Source organism: Pelecanus crispus, chromosome 3 (assembly GCF_030463565.1).
Source record: "Pelecanus crispus isolate bPelCri1 chromosome 3, bPelCri1.pri, whole genome shotgun sequence".
Classification (NCBI taxonomy): Eukaryota; Metazoa; Chordata; class Aves; order Pelecaniformes; family Pelecanidae; genus Pelecanus; species Pelecanus crispus.
The window spans coordinates 76,342,604-76,368,503 of record NC_134645.1 but is presented as its reverse complement, the minus strand read 5'-3'; the positions used below and the strand labels follow the sequence as shown (position 1 = coordinate 76,368,503).

Below are 25,900 nucleotides of genomic sequence, written 5' to 3'. Positions count from 1 at the left end.
AAGAACCTGGGAAAAAAACAGATGGAGAAAGTAGAGCAAACAATTTGCATATATATGATATGTCTCTCAGTTAAGATTAGCATTTCCTACTTTGCCTGAAAAGCCCTTAATAGAAATCCAACTGCATGTTTGCCCAGATCAGCAGAATCGGAGGAGATGCCCTAATGGCACAATGTCCCCCCAACCCTGAGAGACCCCAGCGTGGGGAGTGGGGGGCTCCATCTCCCTCTGTGGGCCCATGTCCCCACCACATTGCTGGGATGCTGTGGGCAGAGGCACAGGGAAGAAACCCCTGTCCATGCGAGATTTTTTTTCGTCATAGCTGTTATAGCACTGAAGCTTCACCAGGGTCCTGAGTTACTCTTCATGGGTAGTTGGTGGAAGAGCACGACCATCTTCCCATTTATTTACAGTCTTGCAAGGTTCCTTCTGAGCCTGCAGTTACAACAAGTGCTTGGGCAATGAACTACTCAGTGCCTTCTCAGCACCTTTGCACTTGAGGTGCCTAACGTGCATGTGTATCTTAAAGTAGGCAGGTATTTGTTAGAAAGCAAAAAAATCAACTTTCCTTTTGCAAAAAGGGGACCCTATGCTTAAGATTCCTCTGAAATTTCCATAAATGTGTAGTTCTATTCTTGTTTCTGTTTCCAAAACCACACGGGCTAATAAAATTTTGAGGTGGTCAATCACAGCGATACACCACATCCATGAAAGAAAACCATTGACAAATATTAAATGCAGCTATGCAGGGAATAAATAACTAAATTAAAAATTACAAATCTCTTTTGTTGCAGCAGTTAAAAAGGCATAGAAGTTTTCTCACACCCACAAGCTTGAGAGTGCTGTATTTAGAGTGCTGAAAAGCAAATTCCAGTGCTGAAACTCGCTTCTCTGGAGGGCTACATTTGGGTATACTGCCTAAGTCTTGGAAGCAGTGACTAGAACATACTTATTTTTGACATGTACTCCAGTACTGCCTGCCTTTCACAGTTTGTGATGGAACCAGATAGTGATCCTGAAAAGCAAAGGCAAACCTAGTTTGCTACTCTTTGGGGGTATTTAATAGAAGCAAAGCAATAAAACTGTATGAAGCTATTTACGTTTTTGTGTAAACCTTGTCCCTTATGTGTTGCAGCATCTTGTTCTTTACAGAATGCAGCAACATCCTAATCCTGTGTCCTCGTACATAATTCATAGGAAAGGGACTACCGGGCTGTAACTGCTATTCTCTCCTTTGGCCACTGTGATTTCTATGGTAATCTGGATCGTCTTGTCACTGAGGCCTCATGCGTAAATGTAGCCAGGTAGTGTTAGGTTTCATCCTGACATAAGTCCCTGAGATGTATATGCAGACAAGATGGTTGCTCTCCAGAAAGTTATTTGATTAAGCAGCAAAATTAATCAAGTCTTTATAGTTACAGTGAGACGGGAAGAGTTTCAGTGTGTCAGTTTCTGGTTCACGTGTGTTAAAGTAAGACTTACTCTACTACTTGTTAAGGTTGCAAACCTGAATGCTGAGTGTAAAGTTCCTTCTTTAGGGCAACATGGCTTCCTGTCGATGTAAGAAGTTGCTCATAAGGAGACTTCTGTTTTCTTTTGACAGTTTAGCAGTTAAATAAATAAAATCTCAGACCTCGCTACTTTTTTTTCTTTGCAAACTTCTGTAAAATTGAGAGGTTTCTGGGGTAGTAAGGGCTGCCCAGGCTGTTTGTGACAATCCAAGCAAAGTCCTTGGTCAGCACAGCTGGAAATATTTCCCCAGCTACTGGTATATGGCTGTGCCTGGAATTGCTAAAAAACTCTTTAACTTTGAAAAACGGCAGTAGGGTTGTAAGCTACTTTGCTAGATAAGGCACTTAGAATTGTTGTCAGGGATTTTTTTTCTATACTTGATGATGGTGATCCAACTGGTTACCAAAATAGCTCCTGACATGTTTGAGGCAGAGTATCTCCTGAGGCTGGCTGCAGGGAACACCCTGAGGAAAGCCAGCCCCCAGCTGCAGCCCAAACGGCCGAAGGGGCAATCGCAGCTGGGCGCGTGGTGGGAGTTTGTGATTTATGGAACCACTGCGGAACCAGTTGGAGATCATTTGCTGCTTTCTCATTCCTACTTTAAGAGGGACATTACAGTAAATAATGTCTGTGAAGAGGAGGGAAAAACATGCTGTGGTTTGTTTGACCTCCCTCTCCTTTTGCATCCCTTTGAAGTTGGTAAGCAAATAATTTGGGCAACGAAATGAGCACTCCACAATGTTCCTTTGTTTCTTCTGCTGCTCTACCTTCCTTTCCTGCTCTCAGCCTTCCTCCCAGCCACTGCTTGGTTAGCTTGGGCAGCAAAATGAGTGTCCTGAGGAACTGCTGCAGCACAAGGTTTAAAATGTTTCCTGGTAACCTAATGGAGTCAAACAAATTAAAATGCAATTCAAAGGAAAAATTTACACACTATTTATTTTTTCTCTTGCAGTAGGGCATACTGCAAAGTGAGGGACTTCTTTCCTTGAACAGATATTAATACTAATTTAAAGGTCATGGGAGACTGCAGTCACTGTTTTTTCAGATGATTATAGACTTGCCTTAATTTTCAGTGATTTCTTTCATTATTTGAAAATAGCTTTTGCTGTATCCACAAAATATTGTGAAGAATGTAAAGCTGGGCTTCTGAAAAAAACTGCTATGGATTTATATACTACTTTAGATGCAGGGCTCAGCCAGCTGTTTAGCTGGTGTAAATGGTATCTGCCCTGAAATTGGTGGCTTGTGAAATCCCCAAATGCGTGGTCACCCCGCCGCCGCCACCCATGATGACTGCGGCTCTGGGCCCCAGCACCACTGGGGAGGTGGGGAGAAGGACTGGGGGTACTCACCTGCCCAGTGATGCCTCAGGCCCATGATGTTGCCCTTCAATTTTGTTACCTGCTTGAGCCCACTGCTAGGAAAAGCACAGAGGTCTGATATCTTTCATCGTTCTCTGGAAAGGTGACAGGTTGAGGTCCTGGTCATGTGGTGGTCTCTCTCTTCCATTATAACGGTGTAGTAAAGACCTGATGCTCTTGACCCATGTTTGACAGCAGAGAGGTTAGAGATGAAGCACTTAACTCCGGATTTTACTCTATCACCTCAGAAAGCAGTGAAGGTACCAACCTGTTTGTGTTTGCAGCATACATGATTCTGTTAGTGATGGAGGTCAGAGTAGCTGTATGAAAACCTAAAGTGTTGTCAGACAACACCAGTGGATTTGGATGGTATCTGGCAAAAAAACCTTGCTTTTTCCCTGGTCTTTTCTCCTATCCCACATGAGCAGGGAGGGCACAGGTTTGACTGGAAAGAGTTCATTCCTTTCTGAGATACTTATCTGTTCTTATGCATAACTTGAATCTTCTTGCAAACACGGGTGCAGAACTCCTTGACGCAGTTATTATTGTATCTTCTAATAAGCTGGAGTTATTACTTCAGGGAAAGCAACATGGAAGATAAGATGAGTCTCTTTTCTCCTCATGGGGATTCTCATCAGAGCTCGCAAAGCCATACCCTCAACTCAGTGGCATTTTCTTCACTTTGGCTGTGTCTGCAGCTGTAGCTCTTCAGAAAACACTGATTTTTGGCCGAATCAAAAATTTAGGTATAAAACCTCAGTTTCCTGCTCTCTCCTCTCAAGGGAAGGAGGAGTGGGAAGGAAGAAGGACAGGCTGGCAATCCTCCCTCCGGCTGTGTGGCCTGGCCTCCAGGTCGGGTAAGGGGAGCAGACTTTGTCCCAAGCACCACCATGAAGGTGGGTGCCCAAAAGGATGGAAGAGAGGAGGGAGAAAGGGACATAAGGTTACTTTGAGGGTCTTCGTCCTGGTGGGAAGGGATCAACAGCCAAGGGGTGGCAGGTAGCGGGAGTCTGTAGCCAGAGAGGTGGAGAGAAAAATGCCGGTGCGCAACGGAGCTCGTACAGTGGGGTGGAAGAGGGCAGGGAGCTGCTTGGCTGTGTGCATGAGCACGCCTAGGTATAACATGTATTTAGCACTGGAGCAAGTCCAAGTCCGTAATTAATTGCTTAGTGAGGGTGAATCAGAAGGATGAAAAGGCAGCTGTTTGCTGCCAGGATATTGTAGCAATGCTTTTGAAAATGCACTTTGATATCATGCTATGTAACTGTTTTGTAGTTGGCAGTGTAAACACGTTTAAGGAAAGGTGCAGTACATGGAAACCTTTTATAACAGTTATTTGAAAAACTGTAGCCTCTTCCCTAATGCAGAATGCGATATGCTGAGTGCTCGGATGAAGGCGCTGCACATATCCAGTTGTGCATGTGAGCAAGGCATGGAAAAGCCCAGGGAATGCAGGAGTAAGAGGCCAGGGCTTGGCTTGTGCACTGAGCTTGGGAAGAGATGGGAGGAGAGAGTCGGCCCAGCCAGGTGATTTTGGGTGGCAGGAGGGTACCTCAAGGAACCAGCATCATTTTCAGAGATCTCTAACTCTGCTGCTTCTGGGGCCACCACAGGCTTTTTTGCTAAAGCCACAGTATCTGTCAGGGGCTGTGTCCAGGGCAGCTCATGGTGTGGGGCCGGAGCTTGTTTGTGGGCATTGATTTCATCACCTACATCCTTCCTGGGCAGGTTAGATCTTGGAGGGAGCCCTCCTGCCCATGAGCCAGCAGCTGTGGTCAGACCAGCCCAGGCACAGCTGCCTGGAGATACTCCTTCACCTTGCCCCATGCACATCCATCACGCATATGGCTGAAGATGGGAAATGGTGCCACCCGCCAGCCACCTGGTACCTCCTCTCGCCCTCTCCACAGGGACATGCACTGGTGTCCTCCAGAGGGGTCCTGGGTTTTGGTTTCACGTGAGCACCGCATGAGAGAGGGCGAGGTGCAAGCGGTGTGCCTGCTGCTGCAACAGCAGGAGCCAGTCGTGGTTCTCACTTCTTGGGGAGTTATTTCCATAGTCTGCCACAGGAAACTATTTTTATCTGTGGTAAACAGCCTTAATTCCAGCACTGTGTGATCTTTGGTACAACCTGAGTGGAGGCCAATGGGCAGGCGCCTGCAATCCAGAGACCACGGTCTTGATCTTGATTCAAATGCCCGTGGGAACTCAGTTTAGAAAGCATGTTTGATGTGCTTTTAGTAACTCCTGGTGCTGAGGAGCAATTTTATTAAATCTAAGCGTGTTTAGACTCTCTGGCTGCTGAATACCTTGTGCTCAAATATTTTGCTTTGCTCCTGTCCAGTGAGAAGTGATGAAACCTGGATGTCTGAGGCAAGGCTGCCAGCATCTTGCCAAATGGGGTGATAGAAAGCAATTCTCAGAAGTAATGCTAAGTGAAAATTTAGTGGTAGCAAGAAGCCCTGTGTTGAACTGACTAGTTGAATACACATATATCCAGCCAGAAGAGCTGTGCCTATAGAAAAGAGTACGACACCAGGTATTTAAACCATAGTTTTCACAAGGACAAGCAGTTGTGGTTTAGGCCCAATGTATTTGAGGTTTGGCCAATACATTTCTACTGAAAATCAAAATTTCATGTGGAAAATAGCAAGAACAAAACTAAAGGTAGTATTGTTCACATTTATCATTTGAAAATGTGAACAGGGATACGTTTTGAATTCCTTACAATTTGCCTCCATTTCTGAGCCCTTGATATATAGTGGGGTTATATTTATAAGCGTTTTACTACACTTAGTCATTAAATCTCTCTTTGAATGAATTTTCAGATCCTGAGTTTTATTCTACCTTCCCCCTATACCTTCAGACTCCTTCCCTAGGTTGCATTTTTCAGCAAAATTCAGTGTAAGATTTTTCTTTGCTCTGGCAATCTCGCTGAGAAACTCAGAACTTAGAGCTGCAGTCAGGTTTCTCTGTAAGAAGCAGTAGTTACTAGGACTTGGTCTGACTTTTTGGATATTGCTTCGGTTCTTGCGGTGAACAAGCTTTTGTCATGACCTTCTCCTTTGAGGGAGGCAGGCAGGCAGAACAGAGGCAGCAAGGGATGTTACGGGTGCAGGATGATGCTGTGCTTGCCTCTCATCAGTTGGAGTGTTTGAATGACCCGGCTTCACCAGTGAGAAGTCGGAAAATAGCATTTATGCTTTCTTAGCTCAAAAGATGTTCTGGTGCTAATATGTTTCAATGCTGACTCAAAAGCAGATTTTAAAAAAAGGAGTTTCCCTGGGAACAAGGCCTCGTATAACCTTGACAGAGGAGGATGGCAGGCTGAGGGCTCTGGTGCACAGTTTTGCCTGTACGCTTTCTGCAGAAATATAATGCTCTGTGACCTGGACAGTTATCAGGGTCTTACCGTGATAGAGATGTCTTTTCAGCTTTTTGAGGAGAGTTTTGTACCACAGAGGATCCCTGGGATTGTACCGAGGTGACACAGGCCGGAACATAGCCTAGAGAGATGAAAACTATGTGAACACTAGACTTTTCGTTTTAAGGAGTTCATCCCCATGACTTTTTGTTGTGGTTGTGTAACTTTTCCCTTTGTTTTCCCTTTTCTTTCCCAATAAGGATAAGTGGCAAACCAAGCTTTAGATTGTAGTTACTTGATTTTCATCAGCCCATCTAAAGTAAATGCTTACAGTTAGAAACATTCCATTTAAATTAAAGGCCAAGGGAAGTTCTTTTTTACTACACAGCAGTCGGCTACACAGGCAGCAAGGTTGTCCTGTGTCCTGCTGGAAGTGATCTGGTTTTACACTGCCTGGACCTCTGTGGACCCCCCTCTGGGATCAGAAAGTAGATAGCTCATGTACTATATTGCTCCTTATATTTTTATTCTGCTGCAGAAAGTTTCCATTAAAAAGATGATTTGCTCAGGGGGCCAGTTTGCCTTTCATCTTGAGTACATTCCTGTGCATTCTGAAATCAATCGAGCTCGGACAACAAACTTGAACAACAGATTTTTTTAAAGCATGTGAACAAGGAGATCTGCAAAAACATATTTAATGTTTTATGGGGATATGATTTTGCATCTATGTCTCCTATTCACCTCTATTCCAAGCATGAACCTGTGATAAAATTAAATAGCAGGCAACAAAGCTAGTAATAATGATAAAGCTTCAAAATAAATGCTGTTGCCTGTGAAAAAGTGGTTGAGTGAGTTGGATGAAATGGCAGTGTAATTATATAGTAGTGAGTCAAAGTCTGATAGCTTGGAGCTTATCTTTGCACAGCATGCCACCTTCCCCCTAACCCCCAGTATGGCACGTTTCTTTATCAACACTTCATTTCTACTTGTTCAGCTTTAAATAATCTTATCAAATCTTAAGTTTGTTCTTCCTAGTGATTGTGGAAGGAAATTCAGAAAGTAATTAAAATGAACAGACCAAAACAGTTTAACCAAAATATCCCCCAAAGTAAAATTTTGCGTAGTTAAAGTGAACATTGTGAATTCCCACCTCTGCAGGATTCTTTATTTTACGAACACTTCTAGGACTAACTTCAACTTTGCAGTGATAAAGGGTAACAGTATACAAGACTCCTATGTAAAGAGTGCCTATGCCCTAACTGACCTAAAACTGAGGACTGGATGTACATATGGTACTAGTTCCAATATTGCAATATTTTCCATTATTTGGAAGATTCAGCAGAATGAAATGGCTTAAGTTTTAATATGTAAATTTTAATTTACTAGTACACTTTTGAATAGTTCACTAAAAATTGCTTCCTTTAGTAGTCAAGGTCTATTATCTGATACCTGCTTCCTTCCCCTCTGTGAATGCTTCCTGTTTTCCATGTCAGTCCCCACACGCACTCATGTATTTCCATGCGCCTTTTCCTGTTGTCATATGTTCTGCTGCAGCTGCTCCTCAGATGCCTCCCCACCAAGGAAAGGCTCCAAAGCTGAGGTGGCTCCTACACAGCACCACAAAAAAAAAAACACTTTGTGGGTGCCTACCTTCACCCCTTGAGCAAGGAAGGAGGCAGCAGCACTTACATCTCCGGGCAGCTGCCGTGAAGTAGCCTGTGTATCATTAACAAATCATGTCCCACTTTTGAAGCCCCTCTTGTGTCTTTGCCTTGTCCCCTGTGCTTTTTGTATTGTGCAAGTGGTGCAAGAAAACCAACGGGAAAGTAAGATGAGTCAGGTCCATGATAGTATGTAGTTAAATCATGTCTGTGCTTTTACATATGATTCAGTTACCCTCTCCCTGGTGGTTATTTCTATGGAAATAAAATGTGGAATGATAACTGGGAGAAAAATATTTAAGGAAGGATCCTACCTACTACATGTGGTATTGCATCTTCAGGTTTTTAGTAGGGTTTGGCTGTAAAACAGAAAGTCAGAGAGATTCTGTTTGTACAGGACTGTCAAATACGTATTAGTTCATGAGTGTTTCCAAACCTCCTTTCTACTGCTTTACAAGAGAAATATGAGTGTATTTATTTTCGTTACCTATGTTCCACCAACAGCATAACTGAGGTGGAGTATTACAAAATACTTTTTTAAAAGCTGGAAGTGCACGTGAGATATGATTATGTGGCCAGCATTTTCTTACACATTTTTTATTGAGAAATACATTTTGTTTCTCTTCCTTGTTTCTTCTCCTGCTGCAGGGGATGGATGTGGGCACACGGTGATGTATCAAGACAGTGGGACCCTGGCATCCAAGAACTATCCTGGGACCTACCCAAACTACACTCTTTGCGAAAAGAAAATCCAAGTGCCTCTGGGAAAACGTCTGATCTTAAAAATTGGAGACCTGGATATCGAATCACAAAAATGCGAATCCAGCTACCTTACCATCTGCAGCTCTTCAACATCGCACGGTATGTAAAAGATAAGGCAATGGCCGATTCATGAACTGGTAAAAGCATGAGTAAAAGCCAGCTCAGCAAAATGCAAGAAATGTTAGCCTGTGTCCTTTCCTCCTCCTTTTCATGTTCAAGTGTGTCCTTCTCAGTATGGGAGGCCATTGCCGCTCACAAGGTGTGCTGTTCTGCCAAGGCTGGGGATGCTGCCGTGCTGCTCTGCAGAGGGGCCGGCGGGGGCATGGGGGCTTGTGCCCAGCTCTGGCACATCCACCCCGAGGCCTCTGCCCTCAGACCTGCGGAGCTGTACTAGCACAGCTTTAGTACAGAAAGTACGTGCATCTAGATCAGCCCTGTACCCTTCTCGGGTAGGGGAAGAGCTGGCTCACTAATCAGATAGAAACAAGATGAGAAATTGGAATTCTGCTTGTCCCTATTTCCTAGGCAGTTCAGGCCTGGGAGAGGAGATAACCTTTATTATTGCTAGTTATTAGTCACTGATAACCTTTGCTAATGTACAGGCTTTAATACTTGCAGATATTAAATGCATGCAGCCAGTCTGCACTCCTGCAAGAGATTTGCACTGGAAGATAAGTGATAATATGGTATAGCTGTGCACTTAAAACAATCATAACGACAACAGGATCCTCACCAGCGAGAACCTGACACCTTCCTCAAATCGGTTTTCCCCACTTGTTGCTTAAACTCTGATCTGCGCTTTCTAGAAGAGTCAACCCAATTTTCAAGTCAGTGCGCCCTTTTTCAGAAGTCAGATTTAAATCCAGGCAGAGGCATGGGGCTGCAGAGACTTCCACAATGCAGAGATAAACATGTGAATTGCCAGTTTGTAAAATTTTGCCTACTGGGAGTGGGCTATAGTCCAGGGCTATAGTGAAATGTAGCCTCAAGTCAGCTGAGGCCAAGTGTGCTGTACTGGACTTTACAGGCAGAAAGGATTCAATCACAGAGGATGTTGAAGAGATGAGCTACACAGAGACTCTGCAGGTTTTCCAGGTCACCCAGCTCATTGCTTGGCGCAGTGAAGTGTGTGGTTCTACTAAGCTCAGGGCTCATAAGATATCTTAGTAGTAAGGAGGGATGATTGCTTTTCATTCATGAGCATGCTAGGGCTATCACTCATCTGGCAAGATAAGATCAAGTGAGATATTAAAGCCTTGCTCACAAACGAAGGTAAAGGTAATTATTGTTCTCATGAGGGAGGTGTTACATTTTGAAACAGCCTTCGCCAAGAGTGGGCAGTGACGTGTTGATATCTAAGTCTTGCACAGAGCTTGATTTGAGGCATAAGGAATGTTTCTGTTCGTGTGTGCTGGGGTTTTTTTTTGTTGTTTACCTCATTTCAGAACTGTAAGTAATGAGTGGTGTTCACCTGAAGCTGTCTGTCTGTACTTGGCAGTAAGACATAGGTGCTTAGTATTGCATTATCGTAACTTTGAATAATTTTTATTGATGCTATCTTGACATTTCTAATCAAAAGCTTTTCTAGGAAACAAGGATAAACCAATATATTGTTTTCTGAAGTGAAAAATGAAGCTTGGATGTTGATTGAAGTTCTGGCTCCTTACACATCAGCCTGAAGACATCTTCACATAGTTCAGTCCTGCAGTTATTCAGCCTGTAAACACAGAATACCTGTGTGTTATGCAATCAAATCCATATAATGAATTTCTTTAAAGTATTCCCACACCCATTTTCAGACCTGATTGGTAACGTCTGATGCATGTGGCCTGTAATTTGCATTCTCAGTAACGAACTGCACAATTAGCAGATTTTGCTCATATCTGATTAACAAGTTTTATAGCTTAGGCATACATACCATCTGTAATGTTTTTTTGCGGTCTGCAGCTTGCTGTAGACTTTCCCACTAGCATACCTACAGAGTCTGTGCTCTACATTAAGGTAAATCCATGCAGAACAGCAGTGTGGAAATCATGCTATATACATGAATTCACGGTATTGCTTGCGTTTTGAAAGACACAGGATTTCATAGATGAGATTAGAGGTTCTCTAAGTCCCTTGTTTCAATAGTTTTGCTAAAGCTCTGGGTTTTAATATGTGTTTATGTAAGCAAAAGAAGCTCTGTGAGTAAGCACTGCTACGTCCATTCAGTCTGTTAAGTGTCCTTTTAGGTAGCTGTTTCTGAGCCCAGATCTCCTCTTCGCTACCCTCCCCTCCTCATGAACATCTACAGGCAGGTCAACATCTTCCCTTTGGCCAAGAAGATACTGACCTTTGCCATCAAAATTCTTTCATAGGGTGATGGAGAGTTGAAAAGATTTTGCAGGCATTGAAAACATCTGAGCAATTAAAAACTAATCTTTGCATGTTTTCTGTATTTGACCTGGGTTTAAAAAGGAAAACCTAAAAAGCTAAGTATGAAAGCTGGCAGTGTGAATGCTACTCATGTTTCAAATTAGCCAAGAAGCCTTTGCTCTTTATTTAAGAGGTTTGCAATTATAAGACAATGAGGTTCAAAGGGAAATATGTTTTAAATGCCATGCTGATCTCTTCAACTCTACAGAAAAAAGAGTGAATGTCAGTATGCGTACAAAAGTCTATTGAGGAGCGTTTCTGAAGCTTAGAAAATTGGTCAGAGGCAAAACCTAGATTATGCACATAAATATAAAATTAGTGTAAACCAGCCTTCAGATGACAAAGTATTGTTTTCCTTTCAGATTTCTCCCACATGTTGTCTTTACATATAACTGTGATTCATTCATCATTATAACCTTCTGCTGGGATTCATGCAATACAGCAAGGAGTAACTCAATTAATGTTTGGGTATTTATGTTCCATGCAGTAAAGGGAAGTTGTTACATACAAACGAATGGATTAATTTGATTTATGTTAGCCATAACATTGATTTCTTCACATTCGTATGTCGGTGACTGCAGATTAGACCACTTGCATGCAAGTTTTAATTAAGTTTAGAGCATTCCTCAAATTTTGTGGACTGACATGAGTACTATGAATCTAATTCCTTCCTAGAAAGGCATGTAGCATTGTTGCATATGCCGATCTACTGAAGCCTCTGTGCTCAACTGGGACACAAATGTGACACTACCGTCATTCTCACTTTTGATGTTTCTCAGCTTTGATGGACCTGTGAAGGCAGCCATTGCATTTAGATTTCTCCAATATTGTCATCAAAAGAAGGTCATTAAATAATCTTAATGAAGCTCTAAAACTGGAGGCATAACGTGGCCGAATGCTGTATCTCTGGGTTATTACTCTGCACGCTATTTTATTCAGTGTCCACTAGAGGCAACGTGCTGTAGCAAGTCCTTTCTTTCAAACTGTTAGCTTTGTATCCAGACTTAGATGTGAAAATATTAATCATCAGTCAGCAAAGGTAGTCTAACACCAGTTTTGGTGAAAATGAGTCAGCTTTGTCTGACAAACCTTTAAATATTAACACAGCTTTGCACGTGTTTTCTCTAGGAGAAATAAATAGATTATAGAGTTCTCTTTCAAAGGAATAGCTTTGCACTGGATGAAAACATGGGGGGGGTTGTCCCATAAAAGGAATCTAGAATAAAAAATTAATATGAAGCATGATCTCACAGTGTAGACAAGGTGCAACCTTCATGGAAATGCTTTTCTTCTCGAGTTAATTGCATTATCTGAGCATATTAAAAATACTGAGCTCTGAATAAGAGCTTCTGATTTTTTAATTAGTTAAAGGGATATGTGAAAACAAGATTAACCATGTGGTCCCTGTAGTTCTCAAGAACACAACTTGCACTGCTTATGAAGGTGTAACAAATTTTTTAAAAGTTCAACAGGAACTGCTCTTAGTCAGCTTGTTTTCATGTCTTTATCAGATTTCTGTACCTCTTTTGACCCTTTTTTCTTGCTTTTTTTCCCTGTCTTTCCCCAACTAATAGCTTAGTATTTTTTCCCTTAATTTTGTGAGATGAGATGATCATCAGTCTTGACTGGAGAGATAGATTAAAGAAGATATAAGTGCCTACTTAGTTCTCCATTCACTTGCAGGCAGTAGGAGGTTGATGTGTTCCTCTGGGGTAGATGTCAGATCTGCTGAGTGACTAGTAATAATTTGGAGAGTTAGTGCAGTTAACTTGTTCTTGCATAATTTCCAGCCAGTAACAAGTGTGAAATAGATAGAGAAATTACTGAAAATGCTTTCTCCTCCCTGCACCCAGTCACTAAGAGTTGTTAGACAAATTGAGCATTTACTGATGTGTGTGTGTCTGATGGCTGCTGAGAGTGAGTGTGCACGCACGCCTGTGTGTGCACGTTTTGGGGGGGGGGTGCGGGGTGCACAGGAGAACCAAGCGCCTTCGGATGCCTCCTACCTGTCATTATGACTTGAGGGGATTCATCAAACCAGTCTTTCCTTATTGTGTATTGTAATAAATATCTTGCTTGAATAAAGGGCGTGCCCAGGTTTCTTTTTCGCCCCTCAAAGGAAACTTGTTATTACAGTATTGTTTCTGGTATTTCAGGAAATCCAGTGAAATGCCCAGACAAGTTCTCACTGAAGATCAAGTCGAGCAGTTTCTTAACAGTCAGAACTCTTCTAACAGCTGGGTTTCGCCTGAGTGGTTGCAGTATCCTGAGGTTTCAGCTTTGGAAAGATTTATGCAACAAATATCTGTTTTTCTTTTATCAAATGAAGTCTTTTTTTCTTCTTAGCTGCATAAAGTGTATTGTGTATTTTTCTGTGTTTTTTGTAAAACAGCTACAGCTTTTTACTAATGATTCCTAACTGTTGCTGTGCTTCTGTCTTTGGGTTTGGCTAAAACCACAGGCATGTTAGAAGTGAGGGATCTCACCTGAGGTCAAGCAGGCAGACCTACAGCCAGCACAGGTGGCGCAGACCATCCCTTTTTAAATTGTAATTAATTCTCCAGCCTGACTCTACTTGGATGCCTTTTTCTTTCCTTTATCACTGTCTTTGGCAACTCTTTGGAAATGCTAACTGAAAGTTATATTTGTTTTTCCTAAAACAAGAAATGCTTACCACTCAGTCTGAGGTCAGACTGTTGCAGAGAGTTAAATGTTGAATAACTGGGCTGTCTCATCGTGACTAACAAATGTGACTACTCTGTCAACTCATATCTACCGAGCATTAAATGCCACCTTATCACAGAATCATAGAATGCTTTGGGTTGGAAGGGACCTTTAGAGATCATCTAGCCCAACCCTCCTACAGTGAGCAGGGACAGCTTTAACTAGATCAGGTTGCTCAGAGCCTCGTCCAACCTGACCTGGAATGTTTCTAGGGATGGGGCCTCCACTACCTCTCTGGGCAACCTGTTCCAGTGCTTCACCATGCTCATTGTAAACAATTTCTTCCTTATATCCAGTCTAAATCTCTTCTTCTTTAGTTTAAATCCATTATTCCTTGTCCTGTCACAAGAGGCCTTGCTAAAAAGATTCTCCCCATCTTTCCTGTAGGCCCCCTTTAAGTATTGGAAGGTCGCAATAAGGTCTCCTCACAGCCTTCTCTTCTCCAGGCTGAACAATCCCAACTCTCTCAGCCTGGCCTCATAGGAGAGGTGCTCCATCCCTCGGATCATTTTTGTGGCCCTCTTCTGGACCCACTCCAACAGGTCCATGTCCTTCTTGCACTGAGGGCTCCAAAGCTGGACGCAGTACTCCAGGTGAGGTCTCACCAGAGCAGAGTAGAGGGGCAGAATCACCTCCCTTGACCTGCTGGCCACGCTTCTTTTGATGCAGCCCAGGATATGGTTGGCTTTCTGGGCTGCAAGTGCACGTTGTTGGCTCATGTCCAGCTTTTCATCCACCAGTACCCCCAAGTCCTTCTCCATAGGTTGCCCCGTCCCAGGTGCAGGACCTTGCACTTGGCCTTGTTGAACCTCATGAGGTTCACACAGGCCCACCTCTCCAGCTTAACCTTCCCCACGTCCTGTGAAGAAGGGCACAGAGCACCATTTTTTGTCTCCTGGTGCATCCTTGCAGGGGGACACTGGTTATCTGTGAGTCTGGTGACAGGGTTGGAGCGAAGAAGAAGTCTCTCCTCTCTCCTCCCTCCTCTCTCTTCTCCTTGATAGGGAGGGAGGAAGAGTTACTGCTTATGAAAGTGAAGCATTTGTGTGAACGTGGGATGGAGACAAATTTCAAGAATGCAGATGTTTTCATACAACAGATCTTTGCTGGTTTTGTGAGCTGCTTGTGAAAGACTTGCACTCTGGCTGAGCTTTTAGCTCTGAAGTGAAGCAAACGTAATCCCTGTTCATCACATCTCCTGTCCTTCCCCAGCTACTGAGGTACTTCTAAATTTCTTTATTTGAGAAAAGGCTACTGAATATAAGGACACAATTTAAAACATTGTTTTCCCCAAACTCCTTAGGAAATGATAATCCTGGACAGGCAGATCCATGGGATCATTGCTACACATTGCTCACCAGCCATGTCTTACTCTGCAAGAGTAATATTAAAGGGAGGAGATTCCCTGTTGAAGAGGGGACGTTACGAGTTATCTAAACTGAGTTTTTAAAAGACCTCTGCAGATGTCAAACTCCAGATTTCAAATGACATTGAGGAATTGGAAAGCAGAACAAGCAGAATGAACTGGACATGCAATAGCTAAAGAGGGACAGAATTGCTTTTAAAAGGAAGCATAAAGTCTTACAGAAGAGGCAGAAGGTATTAAGACCTACAGAAACAAACGGCATGTAGGCATTGCCAGCTGGTGTGAGAGAAGAGTCCTGAAGGCACAGCGCTTCTTAAGGGAAGTAGAAAAAATAAAGGAACATAATTCAACAAAGCAATTTTAGGAAATATGCCAGAGCCTGGTTGACAGTAGAAGTAAACTAGACTTCATAAAACCAGACAATGCTGTAAAGATCATCAGATTTGCAAAACACTATTATGAAAAAGACAAAAGGAGCAGAGTATTGCTAACATTTAAAAAAATAAACAACACATAAAGTAATCTCTTTGGTCTCCAGGCAAGCCAGCCAAAGGATATCCATGAGACAATTTACCGTGTATGTTGCAGGATGTTAATACTGCTTGGAGACAGCGATTCCAAAATAAAAGTATTTCGTTTAAGCCACTTAAACCATACCAACAGATCAGGAATTCTGGATGAAAAGCATTAAATGTTAGTTTAATTATGGAGAATATTAAATTAGGTACATTCAAAATCTCTACGTCCATAATAGCTCTCCTGAGGAATTCTAAATATATATGTATATAAAAAAGAATCTGGAGTGAACAGCTGGAACCACAGTTGGGTCAACTCATTAATGAGACACAGAAAGAAGAAAGGGCCCTGGCATCTAGATATAGTAATACTGAAATATGGAGAACACCTACTCAGTTTCATGACATGTAACACATCTGTTTATTAAATCAAACTCTTTTCTTTGTTCTTAGTAAACAAAGCAAATAATCCTGCCTACTTACCCTAGCAGAGCTCCAGCCGAGTCACTTTAACAGGAAACAGGGAGAGAGATCAGCATTCATGACTCGTTTTTCAAGGCAAATATGCAAAACAACCCACCTCACAACTAACATTAGAAGATGAAAAACTGATAACGTGGTCTGGCAGTTCTCAAAAGGGATCTTAAAAAACTTTTGGCTTAGTCCCAGGTTTAGGGATTAAATATTTATCCAGAGTCAAGTCCAAATGCTGCAGTAAAAGTTAACAGGGCCCTATAAACAAGTTTCTCCCTTTCATACCAGACGCAAACCAAGGCTTTCTCCATCATCCCTCCTCTCCAATTGTACGATATTCATATAGACAGCCTGGGGAAATCAATAAGTCCTAGGTGGAATGGACAGAGAAGACAGGGAGCATGTATGAGTTTTAAAAGTAGATGATAAAGTAGCATTTTTATCACCTCAATTGCAAGTGGAAAATACTGACTAGTAAATATAATTTTCAGATGAAGTCTAATGTCTACAGGTACTGATTGGTTTTAATCTTCTAATGTCTATAAGATCTCACAATATATGTATTCAGGGTAATAAGTAAGTAAATGGAGAGCAAATCTGTTGGATGTTACTGTGTATATAAAAAGTGCATCTAATTCAGGTATACCACAAGCTGAAATGCAGGGACCCTGGGAGACTATTCTTTTGCTTCTGGCTTTACAACATTAAAGTAAATGGAGGACTGCTGGATGGAAGTGCATAGGAAAGAGTACATGTGGTTAAAGACAAAGACGTTATTTTTCTAAAGAAAATTAGAAAACAGATGAAAGCATAAAATTCTCTCATCAGTCAAAATTGAACCCTAAAAATTGTCTTGACCTTGAATCATTTTTATTTTCTAAGCATTACCTGTTTTCCCCCTGGGGAATTTCTTGGAAGACTGTTAATGTAAAATAAATTGATTAGTGGGAAAATGAAAATCCAAGGTTAAAAAGGCCACTCTGGAAAAACTTGGCAAAATGGAGAGAGATGCTTCTAAACCTAAACCAATATTATTGGGTAAATCAAATCAGAAAGGTGCTTACACTGGTCATTTTAAACACAATAACCACTGAAAATAGTGGAATAGCGCCTTTTCCTAAAAACAGATGGCACATGTCTCTAGTTCTTTCAGGTAGAAAAGAACCCCTAAGCCAAATGGGTATCTGATAGGTTTCTCTAAGAACAGCAATAGAGGGGTGAGATAATATTTATACTTTTTACTAAACCCTGCCTCCCAGTGCTCAATCTGTATTTGACAGCACAGAAATAAACTGCTAGATCTCAGGCAACTCTAAAGACCTGGTAGTGTAGTGCTGTTATGTATTACCTGAATTATTGGGAAAAAGTGTGTTGAAATATTTTGCAAAGCTTCCTCAGTTTGCAACAAAAGAACAAGTGAATGTTTTGTAGTATTAATAAATGCATCTTTTTTTTTTTTTTTCTTTTCCAAATCTATGCAGAAAACCGATAACATTTTGGGAAATATTCCTTCCTTCAATGGATACTGTTTCTTGCTTCTGCATGCTTTAAGGAATTAGTCCTAGGCCCCCTTAGTTTTAAGCTACCTATGGGAGTCTCTCGGTACACGAGAGCTGTTCTTGACAGAAGATAACCATAGCCTGGTAACCCTTCTTGGATTTACTACTCAACAGTAGAAATTTGTGCTTAGGCATTGCATGCTGATTTCTTAAGCTGATTGTTTCTGAATTTTTAGCTTTCATTTGGATTATACAACTCTATGTGTCTAGATTTTATTTTATTTTATTTTATTTTATTTTATTTTATTTTATTTTATTTTATTTTATTTTATTTTATTTTATTTTATTTTATTTTATTTTATTTTATTGGTTTTGCTTCTGACATGTGTGATTTGTTTGTATAACTACCTGGAATGTATGTGGAGTTGCTACTGGAGGAGACATATAGCCCTGATCCAGCCAGTGTGTGGCTGAGTGAGTAAGCCATCTAAATTATACCTACAGAGTAGATAGGTCACTGCCAATCACTGTGAGGGACAGAGCCAAAGAGCACTTGTGAGAAAATATGTAGAGACAGTCCTTGGGAGAAGGACTGAAGCTTTCTCAGGCATTTTATTTTGAAGAAATGCAATGCCTCCCTCTCTTCTTCCCCTTTCTCTCTCTCTGGGAAAAAAATATCTAAGTTAGCACTTTACTTCTCCCACTGCAATCTGACACAAAAGACCTTCTCAAATAAATCACTCGTGCAGTTGTCTGGTATGACACAGTGTCAGATGCTGTCTTTTTGATAAGTTCATTTTCTAAGCAATTTGTTTAACCCTTTTTATAGACATTGTTTTCTCTGATTAAGATGTGAGTCATTTTCAACACATGAGTACTTCAGGGAAATGTCACACTTGTTGCTTTTTTCTCTGCTTGCCTTGCTTCGCCATATGATTTTTATAAGCCAAAAGACAGAGTTCCTCCTTTGGTTTGTTCCATTCTGCTGACAACTGGCTGTTGTTGGCTCTAATTGGGCTACTCTATAGGCTGATCTTGTACTTGTTATAAGGCTGGTGAAGTATTTGGTAAAGACCCCCCCAAGAGTATCGAGTAAAAGGAAGAGGCTCTTAGGAGCCCGTTTGGAAGGGTACCACTCATCAAATTTGTGCTGCAATTGTAATTTCTTGTACTTCAGGAGTCAGTTCCAAGTTGCCTTAAAGTAGCCACCACCAATAAAATGAGGTTGTCTAGGAAAAATCAAACTGATCCTTCTTCCTCCCAAGGACTTGCTTTAGGATCCAAAAGCTGTCATTCACCAGAACAGATGGGCTGAGGGCTTGTAAAGGGTCTTGTTTGTTTTTTCTCTTGGGGAAAACAACCCTGTTTGCCATTTTACAAAAACCTCTTAGCAGTTTATATTGTAAACATCCTCGTAAATTCAAAGAAGTGTACCCAAACTGCTTTGGATTTTCTGTGACATCTGTGTCTGAGGGCCGCCAGGGACAAGTGTTTGCACCCAGGTGTGGTGACAGAAGGCAAGAGCAAAGACTGTGGCTATCTCAAAAGAAAGGTCCCCTCAGGAACTGACTTCTGAAGAAGCAAATGTAATTATTAAGAGTCCAGGGCACGCCTGCTGTCACAAGAGAGGAGTGTCCCAAGACTGTTCCAAGATACTGCAGCTGGTAGCTATAAAACCCTTATCTAATTCAATGTAAGCACAAGGCTCTTGTCTCCCTGTCACACTCCCTTCCCCTTCCCCTTTCTCTCCCTCTCTTTTTTGTTTAAAACTCTATAGAGACTTGAACTGTATACTTCAATGGTCTGATGATGTTTTTAAAAGGAAAATAAATTAAGAAGTTTTCTGAGTAAAGTGGTGCTGCCTTGTAGTACAATTTGGCTTGTGGCACACAGGTCCTTGAAAACCAGGTACCCTGTTTGTGATTTTAATCTTTCCCAAATGGCTGTGGTGCTACACCAGCATGAGCTGTATGCGTCTGGAAGGATAATCTAGGGGACCCTGTGTAGATCCCTCGGATTGCCTTTGAATGTTCTGTTCTTTTCTCTAATGAGTTACTGCTGGTTGTAAGCATGCTGTACTTCAAAGGCCAAAGGGCATTAATCATTCTCTTAAGGCTTATGTGATGAGAGATGTGGATGCTGGAATTGCTAGCATGGAGAGACAATTGGATCCTGGCCACTCCTTGTCAGGGTAACTTTGGAGCTCATACCCATAAAGGACCGAAGCCAAAACCCTTTTGTCAACATTTGGATTGGGGCTGAAGAAGAATGAGTGTGTTATGAAACTTTGCTAATCATGGGAATATTCCAGTCTAATTATGTCATCTAAACTTTTGAAATCTTCTTTGTTCTGTCTGTAGGGCCATACTGTGGTAATGTGATGCCCGTCCCCAAAGAAATCATTCTGGATAGCAATGAAGCAACTATTCACTTCAGGAGTGGATCCCACGTGTCAGGACGAGGCTTTCTGTTGTCCTATGCCAGTAGTGATCATCCAGGTAAAGTGAAATCAAAAAGCACTATTTCTAAAGGATTAGTGGCATAGACATCCTTCCCCCCCCCCCCCCCCCCCCCCCCCCCCCCCATTTCATTATCTTCTCTACACACATAGACTTTAGCCCAAATGTTTGGTCCTAAATATTTCCAGATTAGCATGAACCATGATATTTTTAATAGCATGTGTGCAAGAAGCAGCCTGTAATATTAACCAGATATAATAGCTGCTGAAATTCTACCTAGGCAATTTGCAATACAGGTGCAGTGAAAGAGAAAATTAGTACCTTCTTGAAGCTCCACTGTATTCTGGGCTCCAGCATCTACCACACAGTGATAGGATGAAGGGATAGGAGAGATTAAGATTTGATTCCTGCCTTTAATATTCTGGGGGTCTGCGCAACTTCATTGAAGGTGTAAAACATAAGAAGAGCAGAAGAAGGAGATGAAAAGAATCAGGGAAAACCATAGTTGTTGCTTTCTATCTAATAAAATTGTTTAAGTATTATACAGAGAGATCTTTACATGTAATTCCACGTGTAGCCAAATATTTGCCTGTATTTCTACATCCTGATTGACATTTGTAAACTTTTCACAGATCTAATAACATGTTTGGAACGAGCGAACCACTACACAAAGACTGAATACAGGTAAAGAGGGTTTGCATGTGTCTGCACTGTGGCATGCTTTGCTGTAGCTGTCATCCGGTCCAATTGTTAGAAAATGTCATATAAGGCAGGTACGGTCTTGGTTTTCTGGAGAAGTGAATTTTTTTTGAGCTCCAATGCTGTAATAGTCCAAGGCCCAGTTGTGAGAAGCAGTAGTGTAGAATGGAAGTCTGCGGCCCAGAAAGATGAGGGAATAGTTACAGAGCAAATCTCATTTGGGCATACATATACATGGTATATGTAAAAAGAGTTTCCACTTTGAAATTCAAAGTAGCCTCAAATTTCAGTGCTTCTCCTGAGAGCAGATCACGCCCTAGCTCATACAAGATTATCTGAGGACAAAGCTATAATTTCTTCATTCCTTGAACCTTGTGATAGGATTTGAAATGGTAATAAATTGTGCTCTTGTGGCTACTGTCTGGATGTGCAAGTAGGCTTCTTATCTGGGCTGTGCTGAAAACTCGTGTGGTAGCATTTCTAGAACAAGAGAATTAAACAGAAATGCCCTTGTAAAACAGCTTTTCTGGTTCTTTGTGTGCTGCTGTGTGCAGTCCACTCAGGAACTCAAGGGCCCATTTATTTACCTCCTAGACTCACTAACAGACCGTCAGCCAGAACTTACTGCTAAAATATTTTTTTGTTTGAGAGCATTTCTGTTGTACGAGTTTATTTCTATGTATTGTCGCTACAGTTCATATTTTAAACAAGTCTCTCTTCTCTCACTATAGCAGATATTGTCCTGCTGGCTGCAGAGACATAGCAGGTGACATTTCTGGGAATATCGGAGAAGGATACAGAGATGTAAGTACACAGGATAAGGAGGAGAAATTTATAAAGACAGAAGAGAGAAGCGCAATACAACTTGGTTTCAACTTTTGCTGCTTCACTTTTGTCAGTAATTCTTCCCAGCTGTGTTAGATATACCTTTTATTATCAGTATATGAGTATGTTATCAGTATATAAGCACACGGAGACACTTTTCAAACAGACCAATCAGTTGTGTGAGAACAAAGTCTACTGACTTGTGGTTTCTGTCTTTCTGGAAAAACCCTGCATAGGGTTTGTCCCTCTTGAGGCAGTGCTCATCCATGTACTAAATATTCCTACGACTTCAGCTTTTACTTGTTTGGAGTCCATGTGCATTTCTTTTTCAAAGTTATCTCATGTAGGAAAAAAAATACTTTTCAGTAAGATGTGGGTTTTCTTTAAGATTATGCCTCCAGTATCCAGAATCTGCTCTGAGAGGAAATAAATATTATACACTGCCTAATCACATCCCACTGATAACTACCAATCTCTTGGGTTGTTTTAACTGCTCGTTCTTTAAGGCAAAGGCATTGCCTGGATGGTTGCATTTATCCACAGTTAATATCACTTGGTACTCTGCCCTCTCTGTGCCCCTTATCCTGGACCCTCCTCCCATCATGCCTGTGAAATCTTTACATCTCTCACAGTTTAATCATACCACTGAAGCAAAAGCCCACCCTATCACAAATATAGCAGTTGCTGAGTTTCCAAAAAGTCAGTGTTCATGTTCAACCTGTTCATCCAGTTATTCAAGCACACCACTCCTGGCTGGAAAGTGGCAGAACCGAAGAAACAAAGAAATGCCACTGTTACATTCTCATTAGCTGGAGCTATTCCTACCCTTCGTTGGGTGATTAGGAAAGAAAAGCAGCACATGGCATGACCTCATACAGATCTTATCTGCGCTGAGGAATTTTTGAAAGAAATTTTCCCTCCACCGTTAAGGGGGATTCAGCTTTTCTGGTGGGAAGGACCTGTAGGGCTCGGAGCCCTGCAGCCTTTGTGTCCTCACCCCTGCCAGCCCTCCCTGGAGGGGACAGCCCGGCGCCCCAGCTTGTCCACTAGTGTAGCCCACTGTGAACGAGTCCAACCTCTGCCAGCAGCCCCCGGGAATGTCTCCTTTGCACCTTTCTGCTGGGCCTTCTCCGCTCTGTCCTAGCCCAGCGGTACGTTACTGCCACACAGTTGGCACACAAGTTGTCCTGCCTCTATTTTTCAGCATTATCCCACCTGAGATGCTGGCAAACAGGCTATACTCGAAAACCCAGCAGCAGCAGCTAGTCAACACATAACCAAATCCCCTAATGTATGCCATGACTCAAATCCTAAGGCACAGTAATAGATAGGTCTCCCTTCAGGCAAGTCCATCAAGTAATTATTGTTTTCTCTTTGCAAAGAAGAGTTGCCTTGCCTTTGACTTTGTTTTCCTGAGAAGTGACACAATACTTATTAGGTTAAAACCTGACAGCACCTTCTCAGAAGCAGATTATTTGCTTTTTCATTTAAAAAAAAAAAAAGGTGACTTTTGGAAACATGTATTTTTTTCAAAGACTACTCTTCTTTCTTCCCCTCCCCACCCCCCTTTATTCCTCTTGAGCCTTTGCTGGATTTTCTGAGCCGTAAGACCTGTATAATAGTGACTTGGAAGTGAAAGCACTAGCAGTTTGTCAGATTGATCCTCTGAGCTTTGGCTTCGGACGACTTCTGCCTTTCAGACCTCGCTGCTGTGCAAGTCGGCAATACATGCAGGCATTATCGCGGACGAGCTGGGCGGCCAGATCAGCGTCACCCAGCAGAAGGGCATCAGCCGCTACGAAGGCGTCGTTGCCAACGGCATCCCCTCACACGAGTGAGTACCCGCCGGCAGGGCTGGCTCCGGAGCATCCCCCGGGGCACAGTGCACTGCCCAGATCAGCAGAAGCAGGTGGGGATGCTCTTTCGGGGAGGAAAAGATGTTAGTTGTGGGTCTAGGGGTTTTGGGACTTTGTTTCTACGGCTTTATTAAAATGGTGTTGGCATCGGATATAGGAAAATCTTCCAAGTTTTCAGGGGCTCTAATACCACGTGGGGTGGTATTTTCTTCTTTTTTTTTCTTCTTTTCCTTCTAAAAACATATTTGCAAATTACTTTGTGAACAGATACATGAAAGTACGATGTTCTGCAACAAACACCTTTAATCAATGTGCTAATAAATCATGATAAATTCATGTTAAAGTTTAAAAAAAGCTAGGAAGAATGAATAAATAAAAAGTGCTGTTGAGCCATAGGGGATTTAATGAACAACTTCTTAAACATTGTGCTTTTGACATCTTCAGAGTTTTTCTCTTTTAGACTATTTATAGCAAGGGTGTTATATTTACCACTTATCTTCTGATTTTTAATTGTACTGTTGTTAAAGTAGAAATCAATCCTCTAATCTCTATCCAGCACAGCAAGCCCTTCCAGCAACTGCCTCTACCATTCCTGTTGGCTTATATTTTTAAATTTTCAAACGTTATCTGGATTTTACATGAGGCGGTTTTTTTGTAGGAAGGGAAATCTCCTCAGTCCCATAGCCTATGAGAGCTAAGGGAATATGTGTTTTTTAGACTTTTTTCCTGTTTTCCCTATGATTTCTCCACATCATCCTGATAATTTTACAGTCATGGTTTCATTAATGAAGAAAAAAAAAAAAGCATTCATTTGGTCTGTTGCTGTGCTTAAACTTAAGCACAGATTGAAATGCTTTATATATAATGGCACTGGAGTATACAAAGCTGGGTAGCACGTAGACCACTAGTGGAAGGCCTGTAAAGCCTAAATATTTTTCATTTTTCTTACACATGTTGCTTGAAAGTTAATTGCCTAAAAAAATTAATATAAACTTGTCTCAAGCAAAGCACAACTGAGAGCTCGGCTCAGGCACCAAGCCCTTCCATAAAACAAATAATACAAATTCTTTCCATCACACATGCCAGCTTAGTGAAACCCTAAATTAAATATTTTATACATTAACTAAAGATGTTACAGAACCGTTTACATACATTCATATGTTCATGACCCTCGAGAATCCCAGAAGGAGTAACTCAGACAGTAGCACATAAAATGTCATAATGAAAGGCAGCTGGGTTTCCCATTTGTATTTTTTCCACAGTACAAGAGCTAGTGGGCAACGAATGAAGCATAGAAGCCAGCAAATGTACACGTGCTGGGGGAAAACACTGTCTGCATAATTAACCCATCACCTTAACTGCCAAGCGTCCTTCCAATGTTGCTATTCACAGACTATCCTATACATTTCACGTGAGTAATGGAAGTACTCACAGAGATGCAAACTTGTCATTATTACATCAAGTGGGAAAACTCCCATTTACTTGAAGGAGCGCTGAAACTTGCGTTTCCAGGCAGCCTCCAGGGCTCGGATTTAGCCCGTTTAATGTGAGTCCCCTGAGAGAGCACCCCAATGAGGAGTGCAGCCCCCCTAGCTCTCCTGTGTGCCGGGGCAGACAGAGGCGCTCCTCGAGCATGATGCACATCTCGAAGGGACTGAATTGCCCGAGGAGACAACCGTCACTTTCTACAGATTATACAGGGAGCCATAGGTAAACGGGCTTATACGGTGTCAGATGCCTGAAAACTAGACGCCACAGATTTTGAGAAAAACTGGAGTGTGAGCACAGCACTTCCTGGGATGCTTCTGCTGCTCCTGGCAGCTGGGACAATCCCAGGAGCAGATGAACTGCTGATGTGAGCTTGTTATTCCGGGAGAGGGAAACCGGAGGATGCAGGGAAATCATTTTATTTCGAACATGAAAAAGTGATCCTAGAAACAGTGGGCCTATTTACTAAGAAAATGAACTGATGCAATGCATTTCATGCTTTAAAAAGGCTTTTGTAAGAGGTATTTCCAAAGCTGCATGACATCCCTGTCCTCGGGATACCTACACGCTGCAAAACGTTCCTGCGGAGCAGCCAGTGCTGGCGAGAAAAAAACAGTGCTTAGACAGCACTGCTTTAGGAGCTTTTTAGACTCCCTTAAATAAAAGCTTACTCAAGTTTTTAAAATCTCATTTATAGTGAATTTCAGTATTAAAGTTTTAAATTATTTAGTGACTTGAGCTGAAATTGACCTCATCAAAGGCTGCTGCTGGAGTGCATCGAGCTGTTAAATATCTGCGTTGTAATGCGATGGTGGAGTTACAGCTCACTCGCTCACCAGCCCTCAAGAGCTGACCTTGGCCTCCCTGACTCCATTTTTCAGTGCGCTTGTTATGCTCCAGCATCTGCGAGGTTTTCGGTT

General features: G+C 41.9%; 1 protein-coding gene across 1 annotated transcript in view; it reads left to right on the top strand.

Moving 5' to 3' along the window:
* The window catches only part of DCBLD1 (discoidin, CUB and LCCL domain containing 1), a 47,900-nt gene that overhangs the window by 7,830 nt on the left and 14,170 nt on the right, over positions 1-25,900 (top strand). The window contains 5 exon segments of the mRNA XM_075708106.1: positions 8,547-8,759; positions 20,014-20,151; positions 20,745-20,796; positions 21,543-21,615; positions 23,337-23,470. Of these exon segments, the coding sequence (XP_075564221.1) occupies positions 8,547-8,759; positions 20,014-20,151; positions 20,745-20,796; positions 21,543-21,615; positions 23,337-23,470 (610 nt within the window).